The 13,370-nt window shown below is 40.3% G+C and overlaps 1 protein-coding gene across 9 annotated transcripts in view; it reads right to left on the bottom strand.

Annotated features, from left to right (window-relative positions):
* The window catches only part of LOC117590506 (neurobeachin), a 200,752-nt gene extending 195,434 nt beyond the window's left edge, over positions 1 to 5,318 (bottom strand). For 3 of the 9 annotated variants that reach the window (XM_034283176.1, XM_034283178.1, XM_034283181.1), the window contains exon 1: positions 4,788 to 4,946. In XM_034283176.1, coding sequence (XP_034139067.1) covers positions 4,788 to 4,946 — 159 coding nt within the window. Of the gene's footprint in view, positions 1 to 4,787 lie in introns of all 9 variants that reach the window. The other 6 variants (XM_034283175.1, XM_034283186.1, XM_034283182.1 and 3 more) reach the window with 6 other exon arrangements.
* Between the last annotated feature and the right edge of the window lie 8,052 nt (positions 5,319 to 13,370).

Below are 13,370 nucleotides of genomic sequence, written 5' to 3'. Positions count from 1 at the left end.
TGAACATTTGTTTGCACGGAAAACTTGAAACAAATCGAAACTGTGCAGATTGACTAAATTCGTGCTCAATTGTACAATTATAATAACGTTGAGACATTTCCAGTATCTCTGCACTGTCGTGCAGTGCTATTGTGTCCCACATTCAACAACTCAAAGAAAATAAGCTGCTTGCAGTATACAAGGAAGTCAATGTAAAACCCGATTATCTTCTACTTTTCCATTTTTAAAAATCCGGGCACATTTTTTTAAGTAAAATATGGCATTGCTTTACATATTCCCATCATTTTTTGTTTGATTCAATTTAAAAATAAAATAAAAAAACTCATCAAAAAACCAAACGTTTGGAAGTTATTAATTAATGCCACAAAAAGTGGTAAAATGCCCCATGGTGCATAGTGTGTGTGCCGTCAAGCCTTGGCGTCGTGTCCTTCATCAGGATGCCAACAATATAAAGCCTATTTTCATTGTTTCCTCTTTGTCGACATCTTTCTCATTCTGTTTCTCCCCAAATCCCGCTCTCCTGTCTACCCTTCGCACTTCACTTCCCTTCTTCCACTCGAATTCTCCCTTTTCTGACACTTGAACAGCTGACAGGGCGACGACGTCAACGTTTTTGTCGGTTGTGCTTCGGCGCCTTACCTATTGTTGCTGTTGCATGACATAGGCCGTTAATTAAATTAAGTAAAAGTACCAAAGTATGTTCCGTATATTATTAGGGACGTCTCCCCCTCTACCACCATCACACACTCATTCTCCTGAGCACTATTCTCCCTCGACTACTTTTTAGTATATGTTTTTACCGCTCTCTTTGCGACCGGAATGACTTTATCAGAGAGTCGTAGTCGGCAGAGGAAGAGCAGCAGGTGAAGACCATGGCTAACTAAATATTGTACCTCTCTCTTTCATTCTATTTGGTTATTTCTTTTCTCGTCCACTGCAACGTTTTACCCTCACTCCTTATCTTTCTTCTGTCTTTCGAAATATTTCTTTCTTTATCTCCCTCTCTCTATCTCTTTTTCTGCAACAACAATTACTGGTTGTGGAACGGAACGCATGTAAATATTTATCTTGAATATTTTTATACCCATTTCTTATTTGGCACTCCTTTTTCACATACTTTTTTCACTCGTATTCGTCTGTATTGTATTTTTATGGGGAATGGAACACACATCATATTTTTTTAGGGACTACAAAAATACACAAGACATTTGTATGTCCAGATAAACATATGTACATATGTACATACATACTATGTATGTAAATAAAAGAGTACGTTCCACCGTAAAAAGTTGAACTTCTCTTTAATATTTATTGTTAAAAAAATAATTTTAAACTAGTTAAAAACATTTTAAAATATAATTTACCAAGTATGTATGTACATATGTTCGTACATATTTGCATACTTATGTATGTACATACATACATAAATCAAAGTTTAAATAAAAAATGTCCATCTCTTTTCCAATAGTGAATATATGTACGATACAATATTCATACCAAATTGTATCAGAATTCATTCATTCCACATTTCGAAGACACAAAAATAAAGTTTCCTTTGCTTAATCCACGAGTAAAGAAATCTCTAGATAATGCATATGTACATACATATAATGTATGTATGTATATCTTCAAAAACTTATTCGCTTGTGCGTCGCGAGTCTGGGAGCATTCATCAGTTGGATGGAAGAGAGGGGAAATTGGCGCCTCCTTTCTTTTGGGTAAAAAGAGAGACGAGGAAACTGTTGTAAAGTCAGAGGCAGTACAAAGTACGAATACAGTTATGGTTATCCTCTTGTTTGTGGATCATGTCCGGGTGTTTTTTGCTTCCAAAAGAAAAGCGATTTGCATTAAACGTTTAGTTGAGGAAACATCAGCAAAAAAGGAGAAGCAGATGAAGCAGACAGAGATGAAGGCAAATCGATTAAAAGGCTTTTACCTCTCTCTTTCTCTTTCTCTGTGCACGTGACACCAACAGACGGCTCATGGCACTACAGCGGGGGAGTTCTGTGCCGTGCCGTGCTGCCTAGAGGGTTAACAGTAGGCAGATGTTCCAGAAAGGAAGGTAGACAGGCAGGCGGAGGCCTTGGAGTTGGCAATCGAAGGGTGGCAAGGGTGAGTGGAGTGAAGTGGAGTGGCTTGGCTTGTCGTAGAGAGAGAAAGAGAGAGAAATTCGCCACATGGCAAAACGGGGCATAATTGAGCCGTCTAACAAGCCCAATGACCGATTAAGCCAGCATGTCGACTGACCCACGGACGGACGGAAGTTTTGTCCCGCAAAACGGGTGCCCCGACTTTGAGTTTGAGTTCCAGTTAATGTGGGGGTTAAGTTGAGGTCTTCAGAACTCTCAAGGATTTAGTTCAAGTTCTACTTTCGGGTATTGAGGAATTACTTGAGGGACAGAGAGACTGTTCTAACTTTACTAAAACATCAATCGATAATTCCCTTGGCAGAAATTGTTCATATTCGTTTTCGAACCTTAGAAACAATAACTTTGATTTAGTTCCAACAATTTAAAGTTAATTTTAAAGTTAAGGCTATGCCTCTTATTTATTTATCACGCATCATTGTAGAGATAATGTCTCTTCCATTTCATTAGAGTGCCATCCATTAACTTAGAACCTGTGCAACGAAAACCACTCTAAGTACTAAGTACATATATCCCAGATATGTGGTCCTATTATCTAAAACATCTTCCCTCCATATCCATAATCATTAATCGAACACGTATCGATTTTTTGGGGGAGTCGTCGATGTCGTTTTCGCCGCTGCCGCCTTTCTCTGCATTTGAACACGTCAACGCATTTTTTCACGCTTATCTCTACATCGTTTGGGGGAAAATATGTGTGTATAGAGCGGGGTAGAGTACCTGTGCCTGTATCTGTATCTACAATTTATCTGCCGTTTGGAGCTTATCTTATCAGGGAGAAGACAGCACCATAGGCAGTGGGTGGTTCGGTGTGATGGCAACGAGCGAGCGAGCGGATGACGAACTTGAATTCAATTTCTTTTCAATTTCTTATTCCCCTATCGCCTATCACCGGACCCGCCAACTCTCTTGCTCTCTCCCTCTCTTTATCTGTTCATTCCCCTACATTACCCCTTTCCTATTACCTTTTCCCACCATTTTCCACTCTTATTTCCCCTTCCTCCTCCTCCATCCATACTCTTCCTTTATTTGTTGAAATTTTCCTACAAAAAGTGGCACCTTCAGTGGATAGATTTTGCTTCGGTTTTTGGGTGGGAACTCTGTTGGGGGAAATCTGTTAGGGGAACTCTCTTCCCTTTTGTTTAGGGGTTGGGGTTCCGTAATGATGAGCGACGGTGTCGTGTTTTCATTAAGCTTCAAGAAATTTAAATATGTCATAATAATAATAATAATACGTGTCTCTGTGTGTGTCTCTGCCCCCAAGGGGTGGCATTGAAAAGCGACTGGTGCTGGGGTAGCATTGAAAGCGAGGGATGGTTTGTGGTGGTATGGAAAAGTGGGGTTTTTCTTGGGTTGGCTTCAGAAATGCGCTGCTTTGGTGCCTTACAAAGGTGTGTGCCTTGTGTGTGTCATTGTCTTAGTCCTGCCCTCGTCCTTTGATCCTAATCACAGTCACAGCACAGCCAAGAGGACCAGATTTTTGGCATACTTCCCGCCATAATCCCCGCACCAGCCATTCCTCCCTCTTGTGCGTTTCTCGAGAGTTTGCTTTGCATTTTGCGGCTTGCTTGGAAAATGTTAATTTTCCTGCTAATGGGAGGGGGCAGTCAGAGGGGTATGTGTGGCTGCATGTTTAAGGAAAATTACTTTTCCAAGCAGAGATTTTTTGCACAGAGCCGCTAAAAAGACAATTTCTTTTCTATAAACGAACGCAAAAAATTGTACCAGGAAACTCTCAAAAAGTTTGTCTCAATTTTCGTTTCAACTACATATAATTGTTGGAAGCATTTTCTATTAATTGACGGGCAAAATTATACATTTTCAGCTAAATTAACTGAATTATAGAATTATTGTCCGCTTGATTATGAAAACCCCGAACAAAATGTATAATTTATTTACCATCAAATAGTTGGTGGAATTTATTTTATGATAATACGAACAGAAAAGGTTTAATTTATCTGCGTTAAAAAAGCTGGTATTTGTTAAACCTCTTGGAGGTGACTCCCACAAACTAAACGAGTAGGAACGTTTGGGAGACGCTTCTTACGCGTCACAACTTTTATACCCGGTACTCAGTACTACATCTGCACGTTAGCGGTTTTTTGTCGAATTTTAAATTTTGTTCATCTGTCATCTTCATCTACATCGCCCCTCTTCCCTAGAGCCGCACACTGCAGAGTCACGGCAGAGGCCTCACATTTCAGAAACAGAGTGTGAATGAGAGAATGTGAAAAAAAAACAAATATAAGCTGCGGGACGGGGTGGGATTATCCACTAAAAATTAATTGCTTCATTCTGGCTATAATAATGATCCAATCGGATCCAATCGAGTTCGGTGATCTGATAGATATGGTCATTCCCTACAGAATGGCGTTTTTAAAAGACACTTGTAACAGTGTGAGCATACAGCATACAGTCTGAATGCAAAATTTGGTTGCTCTAGCTCAACAAGACGGACGGACGGACAGACGCTGATCAATGGGGTCGGAAACGTTTCCTTCTGTGCGTTACATACAATAACCCTATTTACTCTATGAGTACCAGGTATAAAAAGGACCAGATTAAACATAAAAATTACTCAAATATTAACAAATTGACCACGACATCATACCAATATTAATATATGTAAATGGTACTTACCAAATGCAGTACGGTATTCACAACTTCACGGTTGGTGACCTGCCCCACCTCGATGAGGCCGATGAGGACGGCGAACTTCAGATTGTCGGCGGTTGTCATTCTGACGATTTCGTCGGGCCGCTTGATCTCGCTGTACGGCGGACGCATGATGTCCGCCATTTTTGTCGATTTAAATTGATTCGATTTATCGTTTCGTGTGTGTTTTGATTGAATTTTAGTTATAGATTTTAATAATATTCAATATTATTTTTAACGCATTGCCAGCGCGTTGCGTATTATTGTTTTAGTTTTTTTTTTAATTTATGTTTATGTTAAGGTTTGGATATTTTTTGTCGCATAGATTGAGTTATAAAATTAATGGATGGAATGCATACGAATGGATACACGGCACACACACACGATGCACAGATATATAATACATATAATGCTTTATAGTATATATACCTTTATATAGGATATATATTAAAAAAAAAGTTCGATATATTGCCAGGCAATTGGAGGGGAGACGAACAAAAAAAATTAGTTGCAATTTTTTTGTATTATATTAAATTTTTTTTTCTTAGATATAAATTTTTTTTCTTGGCTGGATTTTTGTTGTTATTTTGATTTTGCAAAAAAACTTTTGCAATTTATCAGGTTGCAGCACTTTGTGGCTTTCGCTGTCGTTGCTGGTGTTGCTGCCACTTCTTGGGGCACATATTGAGGAGGAAGCAGAACCCACACACACTTCTCTCTGCCGCAAGCCTTCAAGCACTTCTCTCAGCGAACTCCCATTATTTTAACATTAATTTCTATGAACTTTTATATTTTTAATTGCACAACAGAGCGACAAAGTTTCATATTTGTTTCAAATTTGTTTCGCCTGTGGTTGTTATTTTTTTAAAATATATTTTGTTTTTTTTTTGTTTTTTGTTGGTTGGATTTTAGATGATTTTTTGTGGTGGTTGATGGTGACACATACATACAAAAAAGGGAGAAAGAGAAAAAAGGTTTCATGAGTAAGAAATACACGAAATTTCGATCCAGGATATCCATCTATGGGGGATTTATTGGCAAGGAACACTGCGTTACAGAGCTGTGGGGGCGGTCGGTGCCGGGTTATACAAGAAATTGCCTACATTTTATTCATTCAAGAAGCTTATCGATAACATTCTATGGTATGATTTTATTAATGCCAACGATTTTTTGATAATTCTTATTAATTATTATATATATAAAAAAAACAAACGTACATACTCCAGTGATTCACAGACATTTGATTAACCAATAAAATCGACTCTTAGCTTTGATAACGTTATGCAGGTTTGACTGTAATTGCAACTATGAAACGCACTGTACGTTATTCGCTTTGTGAAATTAAAATTTTTATGAATATTAAATAAAATTCCTATTTTACATTAATTTCCTTGCTTTTTTCTTGGTTTTCATTTTTGTCAGAGGCATAAAGTAAAACATTCCAAATATTCGTTTGATCAGAGGCAGGATAGGGCTTTAGGGGGGTAACTTTGCAGAGGGGAAATACGTGTGCTCGATGGCGCATGTGAGGAGAAGTAAGAAGGGAGTCCCATTATTCATTCGGTTTTTATTCCTTGGGCCAAAGTGGAAAATTGTCTGGGGGAATTTATGTGCATTTTTAATTGTTGCTGCTGTTACGCGTATTTCTGTGTTCTTTCATTTTCTGGCTCTTTTTTATGCATTATCTGTTTCTGTATCTCTGAGTGCACCGCACTGACTTTTATGCCAAAACTGTTCTTCAGATCAGTAACCAAAGTAAAGAAAACGAGAAGGGACGTGTGAGACGCTTCTTACGAGTCAGAACTTTTATACCCGGCATTCAGTACTACATCTGCACCTTAGCGGTGTTTTGTCAAATATTAAATTTTTTCTTCATCTGTCATCTACATCTTACAACACTTCTCACAACAACACGCTCCTTTAGCTTGCCGGGCTTCCCTAGACCCACACACTGCAGACTCGCGGCAGAGGCAGAGGACGAAGCAGAGTGTGAATGAGAGAATGTGCAAAAAAACAAATATAAGCTGCGGGACAGGGTGCGTTTAGCCACTGCAAATTAATTTCTTCATTGTGGCCAGACCACCAATTTGGCGATCTGATAGATATGGTCATTCCCTACGGAATGGCGTTTTAAATTTTCTTTTATCTTCAAAATTGTAGATTTGATAGGTTTTCGCCCTTTTTCGGGGGCAGGGCTCATTTTTGAAATACACTGGTTTCAGTGTGAGCATACAGCAGTATGGAGCCACAATTTGGTGGCTCTAGCTCTTATAGTCTCTGAGAACTAGCCGACAAACAAGACGGACAGACGGACAGACAGACATGGCTCTATCGACTCGGCTATTGATGCTGATCAAGAATATATATACTTTATGGGGTCGGAAACGTTTCCATCTGTGCGTTACATAGCGTTATTCGCACAAATACAATATACCCTATTTACTCTTCGAGTACCGGGTATAACTATGTATGTTTTACTCCTCTGACTCATCTGTGAATCGATTTCGTTATGAAAGAGTAGTTCTTGGGGAAAAGGTATTTCGTGGGGCTCTCTTGCCGTCACGCACCGGTGATAAGGCAGGGCCATTGGCCTCTGGAAAAGCCTGGGAAAAGCTTCGAAAGAAATGCTAAAAGCAAAACCAAATATAGAGGGAGCACACACACACCAGAAATGTGTGATGGGAATTCTAATACTTTTATTAAAAAACAAGAACTCTTTTGAGGGAAGTCGTTGTAAAGTGCATAGGAACTGTTGTTGGACAATTTGAAGAAAAATGTGAAACAAAAACTTTCTAAAGATATAGAGAGTATCAGAGAATATCAAAGTTTTCTTCGGTTTCTCATCAATTTTTGTTAACATATATGTGTGAAAATGTGAAAAGATCATGATTTATAAACTTGGGACATTTCTTTTCTAAGCTTTTATCTGCTTCACTTTTCTTTTGCTTTGATAACGAGAAATTCTCTCAGGTGAAACACTCTTAACAGGGGCAGTATCTCGAAGATCGACTTATGTAATTGGCACTGTTAGGCTGTGCGGCTTGAGAGCGGCAGTTAATGCAATTCTCAATTCTCCAGGGCTACTACTTTTTCACAGTACACAAAAAAAAAACTAGCAAGCGGGAGAGGAAAAGAGAGAGACCAAGAAAAACAGTAGGTGAACAACAAACAAAAACAGCAAAAAAATATACATATATACTCAGGTATATAAATAAAAGAACACGACACTCGAAAAGATGGGAGAGAAAAAACCGGCGTGGCATACGTGTGTTACGCGGGGCAGCGACGGCGACGGCAACGTTGGCAGAAGCAAAAGCAGCACAATGTTGGTAACTCGCACTGCCAAGGTGTGTTAATATCAGGTGGAGTCACTCATTAAATATTTGTTTTGCAATTTACTATGTCTCTATCTCATTCTCTCTCTTGCTCTTTGTTTCATTCACCGCGTGTCTGGCACGGAATTAAGAATAAAATGTTAGAAACTGAAAGTCTGCACCTTTAATTAACACACTTTGCACTAGCCGGTTTCCTTTTTGTTTTTGTTGGCTGTTACGTTTTCGATTTCGTTGGTGTTTTGCTAAGCTGAGACGTAACGAAAAATATCCAAGCAAACACGTAAAGAAAGATACAAGCAGAGACGCAAAGAAAGATCGAAGCAGAGACATACAAAATCAAGTTGGAACATCGAATTATCCGTCTAGCAGGTGTCTACAATCATGACGTTTTTCCTCCATTGAAAGTACGCGTTTTATCCGCTGCTTCCACTAGCTCGCGCTCTTACCACGTTTTATTTTTTGTACCTCTAACAGCTATTGGCTAACCATTTAACAACCTGGCGCGCACTTTACTAATTGCACGTCAACAAATTCCAATTCGAATTTTTGTCGACGGCCAACAGTCGCTACCGCTGACGTCGCCGTCAGCAGAGACAGAGAGAGAGAGCGCTTTGGGTTTTTTGGAGCGCCTCTTCAGTTGGTTATGCTTGTTACGAAATACGAAATAAACTGATCGCGAAACGCTGCAAGAGAGTGTGTGATGGACGCCCGACCCCCCTTCAAACACGTGCAATTCTTTACCATAAGTCTCCCTCTGACAAATGCGTTCCGCGACTTTATCTGTTTGCGCTCGCTCTCTTTCTGTCCTCTGTCAAATGTTTCCACTCTCCGTTTTATCTCACTCTTCTTTGTTTTTTTTTTATCTGTTTGCCCTATTCCTCTGACTGTTTTTCTTTTTTGTTCTGCTTTTTAGCTGAACTTTTTGTTTGTTGTATTTCTTGGCGGCAGCGAGAGAGCCGCTGCTCTGCTTTTGGTGGTTGCTTTTACCGTTTTTGGATAGGTTTAAGTTGAATGCTGGTTCGCTTGATGTGGAGGGGGGAAACCAGTTTCAGATCTATGTTGAAGAGCGGGCGGTGGAGTCGAAAGTATTACTGGGAGAGCAGCAGGGTGTTCGTTTGCTCGGTGTATTGTACGGTGTAGGGTGGGGGGTGTTCCACTGTAATTATGAATTGCCCTCTTTTTCCTTTGTTTTGGACCTCGCTCTCCCGCTCTCTGGCTTCCTTTCATCATCTCTGTTTCTCTCTCAGCTGCTTCCTTTCGAAAGTCACTCTCTCACTGTCTGTAAGTCACTCTCTCAGCCGGTTTCCTTCATCCCCTCGCTCCACAACACTCTCTGCTCATCATTTCATTCTGCCTCTCACCACTCCCTTTCAACGAGCAAGGTTGGGCCTTCTTCATTTTTCCCCTGCCCTTTGAGTGCGAAAAATCAATGAATGTGTCGCCCAAACACACAGAGAGAGAGAGAGAGTGAGAGAGGAACCAGGAGAGAGGCTACCAAGAGAGAATAATTTTGTTAACGTATTATTCTGTCTCCGCGACCCCCCTTTTCTAGACAATCGTTCAACCATTTAGCACTTTCTGCGCTACGTGAGCGCTCTCTTTGTGGTACTCTCTCTCTCTTTTTCTCTCTGCTGCTTGGTTGCCCTCTTGTGCAGCTTATTGCGGCTTTCTGTCAACCTGCTTCTTCTTATCTCTGCTGCTTCTACTTCTCTCTCTCTCTCTCACCGTCACTTTGTTTTATCGCACTATTTTGTTGGATTTTCATCATTCCTATTAGAACAAATACAATATAAATCGACTGCTAATTGGTAAGAAAAGCAATCCGTGCTCCAAATGGCAGAAAAACCAAGCGGTATCCTAAAAAAACGACGTCAACGTAAATGCACACGTAACACACAGAACAACAAAGAATGAGGTAGAAGCGAAGGACGTGGTGGGGGAGTAGGAAGAAGGACAAAAACCGGCTGTAATTAATATTTACGTTTGCTTTTGTTGTTCTCGCTCTAGACGCCTATTTTGTGTGGATACTTTTAAACTTTATATTTTACCTAATTATTATTTTTTGTAAATTACTTTTGATTGTTGAAATATTTTGCACATTTAATTTGTGTTTTTGTAAATTATTGTTGACCTTTTTTTTAATAATTGGTTCTGCCGTTATTTGTTGTTGCTGAACACGCTGTTATTGTTTGTTGTTGTTTTAAAGGAAACACCACACACACGGAAAAAAAATTAACAAAAAAGACAACAAATTGCCGGCGTATTGTCGCTGTACGTAGTGCGTATCCGAACGGGGGGGGTGGTGGTAGTAGGCAGGCGATGGCCGGTCCGTCGAATGACTGGCGGGCGGGGACTAACGAAGGAACGAAGGAATTGATTCATAAATAAACGGGAATAAGCGTTCCGTTCTCGTTCTCACGTAACAACAAGCACAACCATTTTCGTTTACGTTACGCTGCGCTGCGCCTCTTGTCGCCAACCTCCGTCGCTGCGTGCGGTAGCCGTATTTATCGAATGTGGATATTTATCTACTTTTTTATTTTCTATATTTTAGCTGATATTATGCTGTTGCAAAAATATCAATATGGATATTTTTGTGTGGTATTTAAACGGACTTTTCTGAATTCAGAAAACAGTTCGACACTATGTTTTTGCCTTTTCCGCGGCACGTTCATTCATGTTCACGAGTTGGGGCGACATGTCCCAAACATCTTTCATTCAATCTTTTGAGTTTTGGGGCGGCAAGGCCGTTCGTTTAAATACGCCCGCCTTGGAATGTTGCTGGTCCTTGAAATACGTCCCTGGGCCACATGTGGCTGGAAAACATATTGACTAACGAGTCAAAGAAAAAGGTTTGGACAACACGTAAGACATGCCAAAAATTTAAACTCATCGCAGGAACAACCCACCCTCATCCTAAATATACTATGAAGATACGAAATAAGAGCGAGGAAGCTCATTTTAGCGTTCAGCGGAAGAGCAGGGCAACTTAGCGCCCATGTTATGTTATTTTAGAAGCGACTGTTAATTTAGAAGTGACAAGGCGCCAAATTCAAGGTTTTCTAATGTTTTACATTCATTGCATCTCTGCCCGAAATATTTTTCAATCAGTTTCATTAATATTGAGACTGAGCGGCATGGCCGTTTTTTCGAATATGATCGACTTTCAAATGTTTCAGGTGCTTATGGCGTGCATTTGTCTAGATGTTGCTGAGCAACATATAAGGTATGGACAACTGCTAAGCTATGATGTATCAAAACCTTTTCCCAAACATACCCTGAAGGCTTAAGAATGTTCCCAAGGTGAGGTGAGCCTTTTTACAATTAATTTTCCTGTAAATAACATTTCGCTCCTCAAGTGCTCTGTTACTCAACTTTCTCTCGCTCTGTTAACGCTTTTAACTTGGGTTTCTCTCACGCTGATTGGGAGGGATATTTTAGTAGCCCGCGCGTAGGACAGTTTTTCAAAAAACTGATAGATGGAAAATACTCCAGAACTACTCAAAAGCACTCGTTTGCCGCCATTTTCTATTCCCCTGCAGATGTTCATTACATTTTGGGCGTCTGATTTTATTTGCCAGTTGCGACCCCCACCCCGTTCAACAGTTTTTTTTTTTTATTTTTTGCACATTCTCTTATTCCACACTCTTCTTCGTGCAGTGTGCGGCTCTAGGGGAGAGGGGGCGTGCTAAAAGAGCATGAGATGTTGGAGTAAGAAGTGAAGTGATGTTAAATGTAAAATTTGAGAAAAACCACTAAGGTACAGATGTACTACCGAGTACCGGGTATAAAAGTTGTGACGCGTAAGAAGCGTCTCACACGGCCCTCCTCGTATTTTATTTCGGGAACATATACATAAATCTTAAGCCGCTCGTTTTCATCCCATGAAGACCCATGGAGTGGCAGAGTGTCAAGTATGTGCGGGGCATTCGCAAGATAGTTTTCAGAAAAATCTTAAAAATGTAACCAAAGAACAGCTCGAAATAAGCGGTTGAAAAGGAACAAAGTATTCTTCGCTTGCACAAAAAGATTCTCGTAAATATATTAATGCCAAAATTGACGACTGTTAAACTCGAACAAAATACACCAAAAAATATAACTATTTAAAGGATTGGAGCGAGTTCATTAAACGTAACCGTCAGACTTATCTTCTGAGCTGCCTTCCTCCTCCTAATCCTCCAATTCCTCCTCGTCCTCCTCCCCGTGCTCCTCATCGTTCTGCACCAGTTGTGGCACATCATTCCCATCATGGAGTCGTCTTGCCCACAGCATTGCTGTGCCGATATCGTTTGTAGATAGTCCCAGTTATTTTGTACCATTCCCATAAATGATTCGATATACGTTGGTTCTGCTGCGGGGCTAAAATAATCCACAATTCGGCTGTGGGAAAATGTGGATGTAACGGAGAGAACGAAACGTTTCCGATCCCATAAAGTGTATATATTCTTGATCAGAATTAAAACCCGGGTCGATATAGCCATGTCTGTCTGCTCGTTCGTCTGTCCGTCCGTCTTGTTGAGCGCTTGGATCTCAGAGACCATAAGAGATAGGAAACAAAGTTTTGCACCCAGGCTTCTGTATGCTCATACTGCTACAAGTGTATTTCAAAAGTTCGACCCGCCCCCTTCCGCCACAAAAAAGGGCAAAATTCTGTTGGATCCACAATTTTAAAGATAAAAGAAAACTAAAAAGGCCATGCCGTAAGGAAAGACCTTATCTATCATGTGGCGTAGTGTGGGCCACCACTGGCCCTCTCTCAGGCGAAACGTCACCTTGTTACTAATTTCACCATGTCTCGGATGGTGATATTACTTATTATTTTTTATTTAGACTTTGATAAGCCAATGACGATATCCACATTGAACATGCTCATTAAAAGGCTCTACATGGTAGGTCCCGGGAACCACAAATTGTGGACAAGTCTTCGAATCTCGCCTGGTATGAAGTAAGCAAAACTTTAGACTTCTCTGACTAATTTATAAATATTTTTTAAATAGAGAAAACATGGTTTGAGCACCCAGTAGAGTCACTACTGGAAAAGTGTATGTGTTTGCAGACGTACCCCATCCTGTGAAGTTGATAAGGAATCACTTCCTTGATTCAGGGCTTGTCGTTGATGGGAAAGTTTGAACCCAGCTAACCGTGAGCCAAGCAAGGAACCACATCGGACCTTTCCATGATGATCATCTTAACGTGCGCTCTGCAGGCAGGCAGAGAGTTAAGCTGGCAACTC

The sequence above is a fragment of the Drosophila guanche genome, unplaced genomic scaffold, assembly GCF_900245975.1.
Source record: "Drosophila guanche unplaced genomic scaffold, DGUA_6, whole genome shotgun sequence".
Taxonomy (NCBI): Eukaryota; Metazoa; Arthropoda; class Insecta; order Diptera; family Drosophilidae; genus Drosophila; species Drosophila guanche.
This window is presented reverse-complemented; position numbering and strand designations above follow the sequence as displayed.